The sequence below is a fragment of the Podarcis melisellensis genome, assembly GCF_964234715.1.
Source record: "Podarcis melisellensis genome assembly, chromosome: 16".
Classification (NCBI taxonomy): Eukaryota; Metazoa; Chordata; class Lepidosauria; order Squamata; family Lacertidae; genus Podarcis; species Podarcis melisellensis.
This window is the reverse complement of record NC_138533.1, coordinates 23,784,627-23,804,461: the sequence shown is the minus strand read 5'-3', so window position 1 is coordinate 23,804,461 and position 19,835 is coordinate 23,784,627. Positions and strand designations below refer to the sequence as shown.

The following is a 19,835-nucleotide window of genomic DNA, read 5'->3' as shown; positions in this document are numbered from 1 at the left end:
GAGAGTAGCACCGGGAGCAGTGTAGCGGTCGAGAGAAAGGTCAGAAGCAACGTACGCGCGCCAAGTTCAAAGGTAGAGGCGCGCGGAAGTGAGGAGAGCCCTGGGGAGGAGCCCGGCCCCAAAGCGAGAAGGAGGGGGGCGGAGGCGTCAGAGGATTCAGCCTCGGGCGAGTCCCGGCGAGGGGGAACCCAGGGGGGCAGAAAGACCCTGCGGAAAAGGAAGGAGAGGAAGAGGTGGTCCAGCACAAGCCTCTTAAATTGGTGCAGAGGCGGGACAGATTCAGAGGGTACTTCAGCGATCTAACGGTACAGACGTAGAGTCACAAAGATGGAGTGTAAACGCAACCATGATCTTCAATAAAGACTTTCTGTAAATAAACCGGGTTGGAGTTGGGTCTCTTGTGAGCTGGGACCAGACGGGTGGCTCTGACAACAAGCATTAAAAATGCAATTAAAAATCAATATGAATATGTAACACAACAGCCGTGCCCTCTCCTGCCTTCAAATCCACAGTCACACTGCAGACTACTTGAATGAAGAGGCACTTAGACCACTGTTTTTGAACTACTGGATTATACAAATTATCAGTGTGAAGTTTACGATTTGCATGCATGTGTTTTGATATTTATAATAAGAAGCCTCTTACCTTCCGGAGCATAGCTTCAGACTTCTGCAAGTCAAAACACCGAGCTGCAAAGAAGATCATGAATGGTTAGAGACTGCAAAATACCTGTGCTAAAAGGTAACAGCACCTATATGAACGCAGCTGTTTTGGCTTGCACCCTATTTGCACCCATTTCCAGATGTGCTTCTATCTGAAGGGCAAATCCTTCCAATAAACAAGCAAGGTTGCTACAATTCAAAAACGGATTCCCCACAGCTACCATTTGCAGTAAGCAAAGATTCGCCCAACTTCAAAGCGACATGCTGAGCGAGCGTCATTTGGCCCCAGAGTCTCCACTTTCATTTATTTCTGCTTTCCTATCACTCCTCCTCACAGCAAACGTGACCATTTCATCTTCAGATATCTGAAGGGCTGCCACGTGGAAGATGGAGCAAGTTTGTTTTCTGCTGCTCAAGAGGGTTGAACCCGAACTAACAGATTCAAATGACAAGAAAGAAGATTCTGGCTAAACGTTAGGAATGATGCTAAGAGCTGTTTAGCAGTGGACTTCTTCAGCTGCAATTCCTGCGTTGCAAAGGGTTGAAAGGTGCCAAACTAAGGCCCGCGGGCCGGATCAGGCCCAACTGCCTTCCGGATCTGGCCTGTGGACTGTCCGGGAATCGCCACATCAATCAGCAGCGCGCACGTTCTTTCCTTCTCCCTCCCACGGCGGTGGCGGTGCCTCCTCCCTCCCTCCCTCCTGGCTTCTCCCCGTCCTGCCTAGAGAAGGAAGGGAGCTGGGCTTTGTTGGTGCCAACAGCAGCAGCGCTCGAGCGGCCTCCATTTTAAGCAGCCCCTCTCCGGAATGCTTTTGTGCGCCGTTCATCGTCCCACCGCCGTAGCCGCCAGCCCCTGCCACTCGCAAGACACAGGTAAGCAGCCACTGGGGCACATCCAGTGCTGTGGAGAAGGGAGGGGAGAGTCGTGAGGGGGGTGGCGGCTTATAGTCCGGCCCCCCACAAGGTCTGAGGGACATTGGACCGGCCCCCTTCTGAAAAAGTTTGCTAACCCCTGAACTAGATGAACCTTGAGGTTCATTCCAGCTCTTGTTGTTGTTTAGTCGTTTAGTTGTGTCCAACTCTTTGTGACCCCATGGACCAGAGCGCACCAGGCACCCCTGTCTTCCACTGCCTCCCGCAGTTTGGTCAAACTCATGTTACTAGCTTCGAGAACGCTATCCAACCATCTCATCCTCTGTCGTCCCCTTCTCCTTGTGCCCTCCATCTTTCCCAACATCAGGGTCTTTTCCAGTGAGTCTTCTCTTCTCATGAGGTGGCCAAAGTATTGGAGCCTCAGCTTCAGTATCTGTCCTTCCAGTGAGCACTCAGGGCTGAATTCCAGCTCTACAGTTCTATAATCATTGATGTTTGCAAAACCATTACAAAATCCTGCAGCAGAGGTCACCATTTCACCTCTGACCTCCTTATAAATATCAGTCGTACAATTGCTTGTGGGACAAGCAGGCATCTGGTCACTATACGTTGCCGCAGGAGCTGGTGCAACCTGTTAGCCCCCAGGGTATCTGCGTCAGATGGGGCGTGCCTGATCCAGTTTTTATTCTCAGTGGAACATAATCAGGGATTAAGAGGGCGGCTCTTCACAGCCAGCGCCTTCAAGGATTAATCACACCTCAACAACATCTCCCTTTCAGCAAGTAGGATCACACCCAAGGAATGCTAATGAACCAGAGGGAAGCAGCTTGCAAGAACCAAGTTTATTTCGAAGGTCAGGACCCATCTTAGGGAGAGAGAGAAGGGGGTAGGGGAGGGAGATGTCCTGGTCAGGTCAAGTCAGAGGCTTCCCAGCCAGAGGCAACCCTTTCTGGCAGATTTCAGGTGACAGGCAGAGCACCTGAATCTGATTTATGGACTCTTATCCTTTGGAAGGTTTTCCCTGATTAAAACCAGACCAAACAGGCAAGTTGGCCAAGTGGCAAGGCCTGGAACAGGTTCAGAAAAAGGCAGCTAATAATAATAATAATTATTATTATTATTATTATTATTATTATTATTAATACCCCGCCAATCTGGCTGGGTTTCCCCAGCCACTCTGGGCGGCTTCCAACAAAACACTAAAATACAATAACCTATTAAACATTAAAAGCTTCCCTAAACAGGGCTGCCTTCAGATGTCTTCTAAAAGTTTGGTACTTGTTTTTCTCTTTGACATCTGGTGGGAGGGCATTCCACAGGGCGGGTGCCACTACCGAGAAGGCCCTCTGCCTGGTTCCCTGTAACTTGGATTCTCACAGTGAGGGAACTGCCAGAACGCCCTCAGCACTGCACCTCAGTGTCCTGGCAGAACGATGGAGGTGGAGACGCTCCTTCAGGTATTACTGGACCGAGACTGATCCAGGAGCACTGGAATTTGTTCCCCCAAGAGGTAGTGGCGGCCAACTTGGATGGCTTTAAAGGGGATTCAGGCCAATTCATGGATGAGGACCAACCTCGGAGGCCACGTTCTGCCTCCACTGTCGGAGGAAGGAAATGCCTCTGAATGACATGGGTCAGGAGTCTGCTTCGCCTGCTGAACAGCAGCCTGAAGGGGGAGAAGGCAGAGTGACCCCACCCACAGCTGATCAGCTTTCAAGGACACAGAGGAGAAGGTGCTGATGAGAACCAGCTGGCTTCAGACGCCTTAAGCAGAGTTTCCAGCAGCAGTCAGCGGCTGTAAACAATGCTGGTAGTTCCTGGCCCTAGGTAAAGGTAAAGGGACCCCTGACCATTAGGTCCAGTTGTGGACAAGTCTGGGGTTGCGGCGCTCATCTTGCTTAACTGGCCGAGGGAGCTGGCATACAGCTTCCGGGTCATGTGGCCAACATGACTAAGCAACTTTTGGCGAACCAGAGCAGCGCACAGAAACGCCGTTTACCTTCCCGCCGGAGCTGTTTGGTTGATCCTAGGACTGGACCTGACTTTGGATGAGGACACCTCAGAGACACCTTCTACAGTTGGCTGGTCTCCCACTCCACTAAGCTCTCGAGAGCCAGTGTGGTGTAGTGGTTAAGAGCGGTAGTCTCGTAATCTGGGGAACCGGGTTCGCGTCTCCGCTCTTCCACATGCAGCTGCTGGGTGACCTTGGGCCAGTCACACTTTTCTGAAGTCTCTCAGCCCCACTCACCTCACAGAGTGTTTGTTGTGGGGGAGGAAGGGAAAGGAGAATGTTAGCCGCTTTGAGACTCCTTAAAGGGAGTGAAAGGCGGGATATCAAATCCAAACTCTTCTTCTTCTGCAGGCTGTTGCTCAACAATGAGACTGTGGGTTGGCCATTGTGGGAACAGGATGCTGGACAAGATGGGTCTTTGGCCTGATCCAGCAGGGCTCACCTGAGGGCCTTAAACACACATTTTCACTCTCGGGAACTGAATTGGATCCCCTGTTAGTGATTTAGTGGGAAGGATCATAGCTCAGCAGTAGTGCATCTGCCTTGGTCCCAGGTTCAATCCCTGGCATCTCCACTTTGGGCTGAGAGAGACCCCTGCCTTGAAACCCCAGAGAGCTGCTGCCTGTCTGTGTAGACAATACTGAGCTAGGTGGACCTTTGGTTTGACTCGGCATAAGGCAGCTCCGTACACTCCTAATAATACTCTAATATATACGCTATTAGCTTCACCATTTGAGGAAGGGACACAGCTCAGTGGTATGTTCACAAGGGCATCAGCTGAGAAAGATGGGGAATGGCTTCCGACGCCTAATGGTAGGACCGGCCCCTTGTGTTGCAACATCTCTCCATTGCAGCACAGGGCTAATAGGACTTTGGAGAATATCAGGGGTCAGGGAAGGGAAGATAAGGCTGCGATAACAGTCTGATAATTTTTAATCTCTCACTGGAGAGCCTTATCTTCCGAACAGCCAGAAACTCCAGGGCAGAGTCTCAAGCGGCAGAACTGGTTGAAATAAGAGTCTGGCAGATTTGAAGGAGAAACTCTGATTGTGGGTGTAATTGCACTTACTGCAAAGCTCTTCCCTGTCATGCAGGTCAGCCCTAACCTACCTCACAGGTTTGTTGTGAGGATAAAGCTGGGAGGAGGGGAACCGTGTGTGCCACTTCGAGCTACTTGGAGCAAAGCTGGCATAGAAACATAATAAAACAGAGACAGCATGGTGGGCCGTCATGGGGAAGGAAAGAGAGATTTTAAAAATTATCCAGTTTATTTTGATTATGAGTTGCCTAATAAAAATATGTTCCGCCCATTCCCCAACCTGGTGCCCTCCAGATGTTTTGGACTATGGCTCCCATTGCGTATGCCCACTTTGCCAGGCTGGCTGGGGCTGCTGGGAGTTGTAGTCCAACAACGTCTGGCGTTCACCGCATTGACTAGCCTTGATCTAAAGAAACAGGAAATTTCCTGAAGCAAGTGGAAACATTCCCAAATCAGGTTAACAGAAAACCGCACAAAACTATCTGCTCCCATTAGCCCCAGTGAGAAGAACAAATGGCCAGGGATGATGGGAGTTGTAGTCTAAAGCATCTGGCATTGTGCTTCTTATCTAGGAGGGTGTAGGAAGATCTCAGGGTGGGGTGGGGTATTTTTTTAAAAGATTGTACCACTAGGGACTGCTGCCCCTGTTCACTCAGCTCACTAACCCACCTGCTGCTTTGCTAGACTCCCTCCACTCAATTTACACCTCACCCACCCCCTCACCTATTCCCCTCCGCAGCTCAATCCAAGGCCCTTTCCCCTTTTTAAATGACCGGGGAGCCACTTCACAAAGTGCCTCGCTAAACCGCTGTGTGAAGCGCCCCTGCTCTACCCCATTCACTTGCTTGCTGGCCTGCCATTCCTCCTGTGGGACTTGGCAGCCGCACAAACTGCATTGTGGCAACAGTCTTACGTTTTTATGTATATAGGCAGATATAAGTAAAAAAAAAAGTCACAAAACTTCAGTCCATTGGAAAAGTTAAATAAAATAATTAGAGGAGCCAGACTTAAAGGAGGAGTGTGGGATTTTTAAGGTAAAGGGACCCCGACCATTAGGTCCAGTCGTGACCAACTCTGGGGTTGCCGCACTCATCTCACTTTACTGGCCGAGGGAGCCGGCGTACAGCTTCTGGGTCATGTGGCCAGCATGACTAAGCCGCTTCTGGCAAACCAGAGCAGCGCACGGAAACGCCTTCCCCCCAGAGTGGTACCTATTTATCTACTTGCACTTTGAGGTGCTTTTGAACTGTTAGCTAAAAGGGGGTATGGGCTGGAAGAGGTTGAGAAACACTGATCCGGAGCATATCAGACCTGGAGCATATTAGGTTGGTGTCTCCGTTTAAAAAAGAACAGGGAAATCTGTACCGAGTTTGCGTGACCATGGCTAGCTGCACACATTAATAAAAATGTTATCTGGATTGAGCACTCAGTCACCTGGGCCCGGCCTTGGAATTCTGAACAAGATCTGCCTCTTTGTGGACCCGCTGTGTTTAATGCAAAGCCCGTGCCTGGTACGTTCTGGTTTTTGGACTTTACCAAACAGAGAAAGTGCAAGCAAAGGAATCTTGGGTGATAAAAAACACACGACTCTCTCCGTTCATCCCAGTTAGGGAAGATAAGCACACACACACACACTCCTCTTGTTCCTGCAGTGGCCTGTCTGGTTCTCCATACCAGCTTCCAGGCCGCAGCTGATATATTTACACTTGCGAGCACTTGCAGGCAAGTCTACAAAAACCACCAGAGAACCAGGGGAAAGGGACTGTAGCTCATGCAGAAGATCCCAGCTTCAAGCCCCAGCATCTCTAGGTAGGGCTGGGAGAGAAAGGACTCCTGGATGGTTAAGTCCAGTAAAAGGTGACTATGGGGTTGCGGCGCTCATCTTGCTTTCGGGCCAAGAGAGCCAGCGTTTGTCCACAGGCAGCTTTCCGGGTCATGCAGCGAGCATGACTAAACGGCTTCTGGCGCAACGAAACACCGTGACGGAAACCAGAGCACACGGAAACGCCGTTTACCTTCCTGCCACAGTGGCACCTATTTATCTACTTGCACTGGTGTGCTTTCAAACTGCTAGGTTGGCAGGAGCTGGGACAGAGGAACAAGAGCTCACCCCGTTGCAGGGATTAGAACCACTGACCTTCTGATTGGCAAGTCCAAGAGGCTCAGTGGTTTAGGCCAAAGGGCCACCTGGAATCCTAGAGAGTCCCTGCCAGTTGGTGCAGATGTTGTTAGGCTAACCACTGCATCAAGTGTTTTGTGGCACAAAGCAAACAACCCCCAGGCCTTCTTACCTCGGAGCCATTTCAAGAGATAGTAGTCCTCTGTGATAGGCAGCAGAGGAAGGATATCCTGGATGTTCTCACGGAACTGAGGAGAAAAATGGAAAACACAGAGGGTGTGTGTGTAAAGATTTAGGATCCCGTTACAGAGTTTTGCTCTCACACCTTTCTATAATGCGACCAAGACATCCCCAGAAGTTAAGTCCTGTTGAATACTGTGGGACTTATTTCCAAATAAAAGAGCTATCTCCACTATACATTTTATACTTTAAACAACCATTGGCTTTCCCCGAATCCTAAAAATTATAGTTTGTTAAGGGTGCTGAGAGCTGCAGTTCCCAGAGTGGCTTAACAATCAATCCCTCTTCCCAGCAAATTCTGGGAATTGTAGTTCCACGAGGGGGGTATTTTTATTTCTTTGTTTGTTTATACCCCGCCTTTCCCCCTAACATGACTCAAGGCGCCTAACAGATAGAAACAATAATCACTAAAAAACCAATAATTACTAAAAACATAGAAAACAACAACTATTAAACATTATTAGAATTAAAACTATATACATATATAAAATCAGTTTAAGACACACAAATAATTACAATGATGTTGTAAGTTTGTGGGTGCCAGACACCCTAAGTTCTTGAAACCAGTGGTGTTAAAATGTAATCAATGTTTGGACTGTTAAAACTGGGTAAACAGACCCAGTGTGTGCTAGACACTGAAGATGCTTTAATTAAGCCAAGTGTCAAGTGTGAATTAAGGCAGGCTGACCTTCTGTGTTAGGCGATAGCCTAGCCTAGGGGTGTGCTATTAGGGCAGGGGTGGTCAACCTGGTCCCTACCGCCCACTAGTGGGCATTTCAGGATTCTAGGGGGGCGGCAGGGGGTTCTATAACACAAGCTGAATCCTCCTTCCATCGAGCACTGGTGTGCGGTCAGGAAATTTTACCATCAAGAAAGATGCATTAGTGGGCGGTAGGTATAAAAAGGTTGACTATCCCTTTATTAAGACAACACCATAAATCGGCTGATGTCTGATGTCTGTTTGGATCCAGGACTGTGCCTATGGAACTGAGAAGACCTTTTAGTGTAATATTTTTTTCCTCCATTCATAAAAGTGGTGGTCATCTTACACATGGACAGTGCATAGGGTGGACATTCGATTGGTTGTTGCCATGGCTGTCAGTGGCTATTGTGCGTGTTATTGGTTGCTGCATCAGTGGGTGGTGTTGACTGGCAGTTGGGGGGGTGATTGGCAGCTTCTGCCGGCGGCGGGACATAGGGGAGGCGGATCTTGTGACGCGAGCGGGTGAGCGGTTTTCAGCAATCCCCTCTAAAAAAGGCTCAAGAACCATGGGTGATCCCTCACCAAAAAAGCTCAACAACTCTGTGTCACCCCCCTCCATTTTCTTAAATTTGAGTCTTATACACGGGGGGGGGGGCGTCCTATAGACGGAAAAGTACAGTATGTGTAAATAAACCATGGACCCTAGGAAATTGCGCCTGGAACGCCTGGAATCTCTCACCGCTCGGAGATAAAAATGGCGTGCAACACTAACAACGACATCAGCCCATTAATTAAGAGCAGTCTGTAGAACAAGGAGGTCTTCACAGCAAGGAGGGAGCCAGTCTAGCTTCTCCAGGGAGCAAGTTCCAAAGTCTGGGAGCTACCACCGAGAAAGTCGTGATGGAGCCAGCAAAACTGACTTGCCAAATGCTCTTAATTACAATACCTGGTCATGCCCATTGTGCAAAGTCCCACCTCTCTCCAAGGCAAACAATGCTTTTCTACATCAGATGCCTCTTCTGCCAGGTAGATCCCTCTGATTCAGCCTTATTGCCACACACTTCAACATTTGCAAGAATCGCACATGATCGCAACCTCTGGGGTACATCCTTTTGAGCACAGCATTATGCTTTGATACTACCATGACACACACACACACCTGGTCCCCTTCCAGCTCTAGCATGAATGCCGTTCATTTATATTGGGCAGAATAAAGAGATTGTAAACAAAGAAAATAATTAACCTGCACACTCCAGCAGGAAAGGAACCTGTTGCAACATACACAATCGATCTAGCACTTGGAGAGACGCCAGCCAGCTTCCAGAGGTCTGCACAACTCCGAGGTACAAAAAGAGACCTCGAGAAACACAAAATTATGCTGGAAGATCTTCTCTTCTTAATGAAGCTAATTAGATTATTGCAGCTAGAACTGGGTCATAAGTAGCCCAGTGACTGCCAGCTGTATCATTGGGAAAAGCCAGCATGGAAGGGTTGTGCAAAGAGGAAAAAGGGATATGAAGCATAGCTGTCAACCTTCCCCTTTTTTGCAGAAAATTCCCTTATTCCAGCGCCGTTTCCCGCTGCTATCCCGGATTGTTAGATATCCCGTAGACTGTCCCTGGGACAGGTGAGGCTGCTGATCCCTTATTTTTGAGGCTGCTTATCCCTATTTTCAAATCTGAAAGTTGACAGCTATGATATGAAGTTGGGAGAATTTGGTAGAGATTCATGCCACCAGCAGGACTTGCTGATCAGAAGGTCGGCGGTTCGAATCCCCGCGACGGGCTGCCAACCTAGCAGTTCGAAAGCACATCAAAGTGCAAGTAGATAAATAGGTACCGCTCCAGCGGGAAGGTAAACGGCGTTTCCGTGCACTGCTCTGGTTCACCAGAAGCGGCTTAGTCATGCTGGCCACATGACCCAGAAGCTGTACGCCGGCTCCCTCGGCCACTAAAGCAAGATAAGCGCCACAACCCCAGAGCCGGCCACAACTGGACCTAATGGTCAGTGGTCCCTTTACCTTTACCTTTACGCTACCAGCACATCCCTCCAGCTACAAAAGTCATCCCTCCAGCTACAGGCCTTATTGGAGTTGAGACGAGGCTCAAGATCTACAGGACGTACAAGACTTAGAAGCTAATCCACCTGGTGGTGTGGAAAGGTCAGCGACCTGACACACATTCTTTGCAGTCAACAAAACCTGGAGGCAGAATTCAAGGTGATGAACTACTGGAAGTATAGAATAACCCAGAGGAAGTTTAAAAACGTATGAAAGAGGCTGAGGCATTTTAAGAACCCCAAGGGCAGGGGCACATGTACCGCACTTTGGGAAAAGCCGTGCTAATGCATCAGTGCCGCTTCCGAAAGCAATGATTGGGAACCCCAAAACCTGGAAATAAAACTTGGAAGTGCTCATAAGAAAAAAGTTAGAAAAGACATGATCCACATGTGGTGGACGTGTGAAAAGATTAAGACTTTTTGGGGGGAAATATACGATGAATTAAAAAAGATGATGGGGATAACTTTTACTAAAAAACAGGAGGCATTTCTATTAAGTATTATAGATAAAGAGATCCCAAAAAATCTAAGAGAGTTATTCTTGTATGCAACCGCAGCGGCCCGTATACTTGTGGCCAAGGGGTGGAAAGATCACGAGGCTCCAAAAATAACAGATTGGCAAATCAAATTACAAAAATTGGTGGAGACGGCTCAATTGACTAGTAAACTCAGAGGAAACTCAAAGCAAAAATTTGCAGAAAAATGGGATGGTTATAGAAGATATGTTCAAAAATACACTAATAGTTTTTGACTCCGTGCTAGCATTAGACTGATAAAGGAACTAAAAGGAGGTGGGTAACAATTAAAGATTTATTATGTTTTCAGAATGTATTAGAAAATTATATAGAAAGGTTTATTGTTTTGTGTAAATTCAAATGTAAGATAAAATATACGCAAAGGGACTTGACAAGAAGTCAAAGAGTTGAAGAAAAGATTTTGGAAGATAAAAGGGGGGAAATATTTACTTTCATTATTATCATTTTCTGTGCGGGTGTGGGTGTCTGCACATATGTGTGTTGTTGTATGCAATGTTTGGGAGGAAATAAGACGGTAAATAACAAATAAACTAAATATCAATGTATGTAATTTTTATTTCTTAATTGTATTTAGTGGTAGTAAAAAGAAAAAAAAGAAGAAAGTTAGAAAAGAAACTGGGTTACAGGTGTCAGAAATTAAAGAAGCTTGGCAATCACCTTGGCCTGCAGCTTCCCAGCATGTTCTCACGGGCAACGCCTATATAGTTCTTAAAATGTTCTAGGCCATGGGGTGGAAGGAGAGAGTAGAAGCGCCTGGTTCATATTGGGCACAGCATGTTTCCCTGCAGAAGTTTAGTTTGCCAACATTTCTAATCCCCCTAACAGGATCTCAAAGAAATTACAAATGGTATTCAATGCAGATTATCGTAACTCCCAGATATCCTTTTCTCCCTGCCTTTTAAGTTTCTAGTTCCCATCTTTGCAGAGGAAAAAATAAAAGTGCCTGGGCACATTGGTTGCTAGGGATGAATATTTTTTTTCTATGGCGTTCAATCAAAGATTTTATTGTACATGCAGCTGGGAGTGCTCTTAATCAATTTTTCTGGTACAGGGCATTTTTTAAATTGGCTTGTGATTTGAATTGCTATATTTTAACGTTTACTTTCAAATGGGATTTACGTACATTTGTTTCCAGCTTGGGAAAGTTGTTGAAAAGCAGCTTGGAAATATTATTTTATGCATTTTTATATAACAGAATTTGTATACCACTTAATTGGGTGGGCAAGGTGTGGGAGGGGCCCTCTAAGCTGTTTACATAAAATATACACTAAAGCAATAAATAAAGAGTCTGAAGTTAAAAATAGGCAGACTTAAGAAAACAACACCAAAATATAAATAAAACTGAGTTTGGAACATGCATTATTTTTAAAAAGAAAATGCATGTCAGCTCTACATACCTGGGGAGGCTTGCCTGGACAAAAAAAAAGGATGTTGACAAATACCAAAAATGATACAGCAAAGGCACGTGCCTAAGGTCAAGGTGCAGGGAGTTCCAAAGTTTACCTTGGTTCCCAAATGCCGAAAACCCAGAAGTAAGTGTTCCGGTTTTCTAACGTTTTTTGGAAGCTGAACATCCGATGCAGCTGTCGGCTGTTGTTTCTGGGGCGCCTGCACCAATCAGAAGCTGCGCCTTGGTTTTCAAACATTTCGGAAGTCAAACGGACTTCTGGAATGGATTATGTTTGGTGCTTTCCCCCCCCCTTTCTATTTATTTTGCGCTTTTGTTTTTGAGGTTTTTTCGGTTAATTTGTTTTTGTGACTCTGTGAAACCCAGTTCAGCTACTGATTGATTGATTGTGTGACTGCAGAAATGGATAAAAGCCCCCCATCCAAACTGATCATCAGTGCCGGTAATTAATTTTGATTTTTATCATCTACAATACTTACTTATTTTTTAGTACAGGACATTGGTTATTGCTTTCATTTTATGGATCAATGGTATCGCTGGTTAGTAAAATTCATGTTAAATTGCTGATTTAGGGATTGTTTTTAAAAGTCTGGAATGGATTAATCCGTTTTGCATTACTTTCTATGGGAAAGCGCGCCTTGGTTTTGGAACGCTTTGGTTTTGGAACGGACTTCCGGAACAGATTAAGTTTGAGAACCAAGGTACCACTGTAGTTGCTGCCACACTGAAGGATCTTCACAACGACCTTGTGCAGGAGGTCAAGCTAAAAGATGGTGACCTGCCACTCAGTGAGCTTCATGGTTGTGTGAGGATTTGAAAGCTCTAGGCATGTAACCGGTACTCCACATTTTTTTTTTTTTGAAAAAGAAATATTTCTTGAATAAGAAAGATGTATTCTGGTTGCTAGGCAACTGCAGCACAGCTGGCTGGCTGTGAGAATTGGATCCTGCCGTGAATATTTGGGAGAGGTTACACTTAGGTGCAGAGTTGCTCGGTGCCCCTACAGTGGGGGCCACTGACCTGAGGCCCTCTGAATACTTTGGACTCCAACTCCTGTCACCCTCAGCATCATTCAGCCACAATGGCTGGGGCTAATGGGAGTTGTAGTTCAAATCATTTGATGGGCCCCTATACAGCCAGTTCAGTAGCCCTTGTGACAAGTGTGACATTATTGCACAACATCTGGAACTGATTTAGTGATATGGCAGCTTAGAGCTACCTATGGACAATTTACAGCAGCTGATTCCAGAAGCTGCTGGAAACCCCAACGGCAACACAAACGCAGAGGTATGCAGAGGGAGAACTATAGCTACTGGGATATATTTCATATAACAGTAGCCTCAACTATTACGGGGGGAGGATTTATATTGGGCTGAAGGTCCCCAGTTTGGGGGCTGGAGCTTGTGGCACATTTGGAAACCCAAGGAAATTGTTGTGGATACCAGAAAATACCCATTTCACAGAAGAAAAACTGATAATGTTAGAACGCCCTCTAAACAGGCAAATCACATATCCCCATAAAGAAACAGTCCAAAAAAAAGCAGCCCCCACCACAATGTCACATTTAGGATTCCAGATACATGGCATAATAATAATAATAATAATAATAATAATAATAATAATAATAATAATAATAATTATTTCCCAGCCACTCTAGGCGGCTTCCACAAAGACCAAAAATACACTAAGATGTCACACATTAAAAACTTCCCTGAACAGGGCTGCCTTCAGATGTCTTCTGAATGTCAGGTAGTTGTTTATCTCTTTGACATCTGATGGGCGTTCCACAGGCCACCACCAAGAAGGCCCTCTGCCTGGTTCCCTGCAACCTCACTTCCCGCACAGAGGGAACCACCAGAAGGCCCTCGGAGCTGGAATGTGCAAACAGTTTTGGCAAACAAAGTAAAATGCCGTATCGTTATCCCCATACTGCAGATAGGAAAACTAAGGTTGGGAGGATAATGGCTAGCCTGAACAAGGTTTGAATCAGGCACTTCCTGGCTTACATTCTGGCCACTACCAGTCCGAACCTCCCAGGTAGAAAAGGGACTTGGCAAAGGTGAGTGTAAGCGAAGCAAGGAGTGCCCATTCTAAGTTCTGAATTCACTTCGGTCACAAAATACCAAGCACCATGGAAAGAGCCTGTGCAGTTTCCCCAGCGCCCAAAACTCGTGAATGCAGCACTCTGTATGCCTCCCCTTCCACCAGTCTCCAAGCAACCACATTCCCCTGGCAAAAGTGCCAGCTCCTCCACCCTGTGGGACACCCCACAGAGCGACGCATTGCTTGCAGCCTGGTGACGAAGGGAACCTGCCCTCGACTGTTTAAGCGTTGCATGCATAAAAAAAGTGGGGAGTTACATTAATAAATCAAACCTGCTTCCGCAAGACTCTGTTATTTCAGAATGCAGGCTGAGCATTGCCAATTATGCAAAAGAAAGCATGAGAATGCTACGCAAGGCTTCCTGAACTTGTACGTGGCCTAAAAAAAAAGCAATTATGGTAATCCGGTTTTAATTACTACTGCAATTGTTCTTCCTCTGCTTTGAAGCCATCCAATAAGCTTTGTGCCTAGAAGTTTAGAAGACATCTGGAGGCAGCCCTGTTCAGGGAAGGTTTTAATAATTGATGATTTATTGTGTTTATTGTGTAAACAAAAGATTAAAAACACAATATATCATCAACCATTTTCATCTTTTGTTGAGGACACGGGTGGCGCTGTGGTCTAAACCACCGAGCCTAGGGCTTGCTAGCACACGGAAACGCTGTTTACCTTCCCACCAGAGTGGTACCTATTTATCTACTTGCACTTTGACGTGCTTTCGAACTGCTAGGTTGGCAGGAGCAGGGACAGAGCAATGGGAACTCACCCCGTTGCAGCGATTTGTACCGCCGACCTTCTGAACAGCAAGTCCTAGGCTCTGTGGTTTAACCCACAGCGCCACCCGCGTCCCTAAGCCTATTCTTTACTTAGTAGTAAATTTATTGTTTTCAGTAGGGCGTTTTCCTTAGGGCAGCTTCCTCCAACCTGGCGCCCTCTAAATGTTTTGGACCACCACGGGCTGGGGAGTGTAGTAATCCAAAAGATCTGGAGGTCACCTGGGTGGTGAAAGTTGCCCTAGACAAGGGAAAGTTTTCAGCCTTAAAATTCTGTTGCCCTCAAGCTTCCCATGAGCTGGCTGTATCTATTTGCCCGTGTTCATTGAACATACATGATTATTCTTTTATACAGTATTTTTGAGATGCTTTCCCACCTAGTAGCTGAGCAATCTAGGTATGAAAGACCACCTAGTGTAAAAAGAAATTCTAAGCCCCAAACCCCTATTTATTAAAAAAAATAAGATGTTGCAGGATGGGTCAATCGAGTGCCATTGGCTCAGTCCTGTGAAATCCTCTGTCATCAGACCTATGCAGGACTTCTCCCTATGTTGCCCTGTTGATATTTTCTTTTAATTTATTTCTTGCTTTTAACTTCTTTGTCACTTTTTATGACGTTATTGCTTGGTTTCATCTTTTTATATTGTTGTAAACCGCTGTGATATACTTTTTATGATGCTGCAGTAGATAAATATTTTTTTATAACTAAATACAATAAATAAAAAGACCCACACCCAAACCACATATATACAGCATGCACTTAAAGCAAATGATGTCCCCCATAGAATCCTGGGAACTGTAGTTTAAGGGCGCTAGGAATGCTAGCTCTGCAAGGAGTCAACTACAGCTCCCAGCATTCTACGGGGGAACCAGTGTGCAGTGTGGTTGCAACTTTAAACACAGCCTACTTGAGCAGTGTTTAATAGCCATCCTCTTCAGAAAATAAGAAGATCCTGCTGAATCAGGCCAATGGCCCATCTGGATTAGCATCCTTGGACTGAGTCAGACCATTGGTCCATCTGAATCAGCGCTGTCTACTGTGTCTGGCAGTGGCTCTGCCAAGGACTGGACCTCGGACTTTCTGAATGCACAGCACTTGCTCTACCAGTAAACCGCAGACCTTTGCTGTAGGAAATGTTTCTGCAGGTCCAATGAACGCCAGGTGCCAATGAAAGCTATTGCCTTCATGTTCTTCCAAGTGAATTTCTCAAGAGGGCATCTGGCATCACCATGGCATCACATGCTTTTTATGGGAAACAGGTGCCAGACTAGAGGTCATCATCCAGCCTGCTCTCCTTATGCACTTGCACTTTTATTTTTACAACTTTTTACAACTGATCAAAGGTGCAGCATCAGTGGAAAGGACCAGACTTCAAGACCAGAATTATTTGGGCAAGGGCCATAGCTCAGTGGCAGAGCATCTGCTTTGCATGCAGAAGGTCCCAGGTTCAATGCTCAGCATCTCCAGTTAGGTCATCTGCCTGATACCCTAGAGAGTCACTGCCAGTCAGTGTAGCAATACTGAGCTAGATGAACCAACAATCTGACTCAACAGAACACAGCTTCCTGGGTTCCTGTGAATTAAGGGAAGGATCACAACTAAGAGGCAGAACATCTGCTTTCCATGCAGAAGGTCCCAAAGTTCAATCCCTGGCATAACCTTGGAGAGCTGCTGCCAGTCAGTGCAGACAATACTGAGCTGGGTGGATGAATGGTCTGGCTTGGCATCTTCCTATGTTCCTAGGAAGGGGATTTGCTGGGGTGGGGAGGAAAGAATAAATACAAACAAAACAGTAGATACGGTTTACGAAATTTGCAACCAGAAGATATGGCAACAGGCACTAGGTTTAAAACAACTTTAAAACAATTGAAGGATGCAGATTTGCAGGGCCAAGAGGTCAATTAGCCAGGAGCACAACAGCAGAGCCAAAACTCTGTGTTCACACAGGCAGAATCACCTTAATTCACTCCAACAGCAAATTCAGGTGGTGAGTGCCAGCTGGAGATGTTGAGAAAAAACGAGGCCATTGAGAAACAAAAGAGGGAACAACCTGAATGCACTGGCAGTTCCTGAGATTTTGCAAAAGTGGAGAAGCAATTAAGCGACACTCAAGTGAGGAGGACCTGGCGAGCTGTTGCGCAAAGCTTTAAGCCTGCTGGAGGAGAACTGGCTGGTTTGCACCCTGAGTAGGAGCAGTTCTAAGAAAAGGTAAGAATAGATTGCAACATTTCGTTGCACTGTCCATTTTGTCCTAAGAGCAAACTCAGGCGGCTGAGTGCCGATCACATCAGAAGCAAAAAAACAGGACCGTTCCAAAATAAGGTGGAAACTTCTACAATATATATGAAGGGGACTCTTCTCTCATCCAAACCAGGACACAAATGTATACAAATCTGCAAATTAACATGGAGGATACCCTATGTTTTTAGAATCCCTAAAAAGGTCCAGCAAAGGTCCTCTAAGCTTAAACAACCAGTAAAATGCGGAGTGAGGTAACAGGGTTCTAGAGCAGGCTACTTTTTTCAGGCTGCCCCCCCCCGATTCTATAAACTCATCCACAGTGTCCCCTAGCTCACCCACTAAGAAAAACAGTATTACAATAATCAAAATCCAATGGAAATTATTTAGTTTAATTAATTCAAGAAACTTAATGAACTTGGGCCAGGGAATCCAGCAAGTCTGATAAAAATTCATGCCTCTTGTGCTCCCTGTCAGCTTCTTGCACAAGGTGACCCCACCGCCCCCCCCAGGTGGCAGCAGTGGTGGACCTACATTTTGGGGTGCCCTGAACTGTTACGGAGAGGCCCCTTCACCACCAGCAGTGAGCTCTGAGTGACTACGATTACTGGTATCTTCTCTGGCAGGGTTGTTCCATGACAGATCACCACAACTTTTTTTTTTTTTTAATTAACTACTACATGTCAGATTTTCATTAAGATCGCTATACTGGATTATCTCACATGTCGGAGACACTGGTGTGAATAAAAAAACACCCTATGCCTTATAGTTTTTGAGTTATGGTGTGGGGGGGGGAGGTGTGAAAACTAGGGAAATGTTATTTACATGGAGAATGCACTTTTCAAAGCAATTTTTTTTAAAAAAACACCATGTGGCTGAAAGTCACTTCTGGGATTGGCGGAAATGACTGGCAGAATCCGAGACCAGGGAGGAGAGACAGTGGAAGAAGATTGGAAGAAATTTAAGGACTATCTTAAGAAACATTGCAAAATTAATGAATGTTAGAATGACGTTGGTTTAGAAATTATGTGGTTTCCAGCTGTAATGGTTAAGTAAAAAGAAAAGAAAGGCTAAAAATTAAATGAAAAATAAGGGAGAGGATTTGCTGAATTAATAAATTAGAAATTGAAATACAGAAAGGGGAGGTATGAGGAAGTCGGGGTAGTAAGTTATAAGAAAATAAGGGATTGAAATTATACTTGTTTTTACTTTTGTCTGTTTGTATTATTGTTTTGTTTTTATATAATTTTTGAAACTTTAATAAAAATCTTTTTAAAAATTCTGGGGCCCCTCCAGGGCCCTGAAGCTTTCATAGTAGAAATGAAATGGGGGCCATTTCACTCGCTTTGAAAACTACTGGTGTAGAGGAACTAGAAGCTGGGCAAAATGAGCTAGGCTGCAGTTGAACATAGCAGGCAAGGGGACCCAAATCTGTTCCACAAGTCTCCTTTTAACGGTTGATGGAGGCCTGAAGAGGAGCACCATTTGTGGCAAGGCTTGCTTGCACCTCTACGTCTCAGATGCTGGGGGTTTGAACCTCTAGTGGGAAGTGAGGAGGACAGGAGATGCTGTGATTTCTTCCCCTGCTGACAAACTTCCCCAGAAAATTGCTGCCTGGCACCTACTGGGACGCAAAACATGGGATTAGTTAGAGGGACCTTTGGCCTGGCCGGGCCAACCTTATGTAAGTTACCCACTTGGACACTGGTTAAGAAACGGCCTGCCCTTTACTTAACCCCCGGGGAAAGTCTCTCTCTCACCTGCACAAGCCTTACTTAAGAGCTTTGAGGTATGTGCCAGAGAGAGATCTCGCTTGCTATCATGACCCACCGTTTACCTCTTGGGTAAATATGGGTCAGAGGAGCCAAGAGAGAGAAAAGGGAAGGAGATAAAGAACAACCGCACAACAACCTTGCAAGGTAGACCGGTCAGGATGATTGCAGAGAGTTCCCTCCCCCCCAAAAAAACACTCCAACCCTGCATGTGCATAGCCCCCCAATGGGCATTGCCAGGATTTGTGTTAGGGGAGCAGGTGGCCAGGACGAATGTGGGGCACCTGCCATCCTCTGTCTGGCTCTATCTAGCAGATTCGGACAGAAACGTTTCAACAACAGTTGTTGAAAATAACTTTCTTTTGACCCCAAGAGCTCAGAAAAAAACTGTCAAAATCTTCCTACAGTTTCTACTTTTAGGAAAGTAATTTTTTTTTTTACTTGATTTAGGGGGAGGCAGATACCCTCCCTATCCCCCTGGTTACACCCATGAAACCCCTCCCTTAGAAATCAAAGGAGGGCGGCGGCGGCGACTTCTGAGTAAACATATCCACAGAGTCAGGCTGCGGCTTAAGGGAAGTGGGCAGTTTTATCCCTGGAGATCGAGGGCGTCTTTTGCAGCACCAAGGACGGGGGCGGGATGCTTGAAACCGGATAAGTCAATCACGGCGCGGGGGGGGGGGGGAGAATCGGTCCCCATAGCTACTGCTTACGTGTGCTTAAAAAGTGGGGCTACGCTGGGCTCAGAATTGGGGGGGTCTGAGCCAGCCCCCTAAGAACTGAGCGAAGTAAACGCAACGCAGAGAAAGAATGGATGGCTGGATGAGGTTCATGGTCCTAGTCCTCTTGATCATCTCTTCTTACCTTGGCCAGCGCCTCCTCCTGCTTGGCGCTGAGGTCGCCAACGTACCCGCTCATGGTGGCCCGCGCTCTTGCAGCTGATCCAACCGGCGAATGCCGAGACGGTGCTCCTGTCCGAAGGCTTTCATGGCCAGCCGGGCTCTGCCAGGCTCCCAAGCCCCGCCCCGGGCCGGCCCTTAAAGGGGACGTGCCTCTTGGCGAGGGGCGCGGGTCTCTTTCTGCGCACTCGGCCAGTGCCGGATTGACGTATTGCATAAGCTAAACATCACCTTGCCAACAAAGGTCCGTATAGTTAAAGCTATGGTTTTCCCAGTAGTGATGTATGGAAGTGAGAGCTGGACCATAAAGAAGACTGATCGCCAAAGAATTGATGCTTTTGAATTATGGTGCTGGAGGAGACTCTTGAGAGTCCCATGGACTGCAAGAAGATCAAATCTA

At 46.4% G+C, this 19,835-nt stretch overlaps 1 protein-coding gene across 1 annotated transcript in view; it reads right to left on the bottom strand.

Annotated features, from left to right (window-relative positions):
- SEC14L2 (SEC14 like lipid binding 2) overlaps window positions 1-19,561 on the bottom strand; it is a 37,421-nt gene extending 17,860 nt beyond the window's left edge. The window contains exons 1-3 of the mRNA XM_081892467.1: window positions 19,401-19,561; window positions 6,877-6,952; window positions 646-689 (exon numbers count right to left, since the gene is read on the bottom strand). Coding sequence (XP_081748593.1) covers window positions 646-689; window positions 6,877-6,952; window positions 19,401-19,454 — 174 coding nt within the window. The 5' untranslated portion in view covers window positions 19,455-19,561. The remainder of the gene's footprint in view (window positions 1-645; window positions 690-6,876; window positions 6,953-19,400) is intronic.
- Window positions 19,562-19,835: the final 274 nt, after the last annotated feature.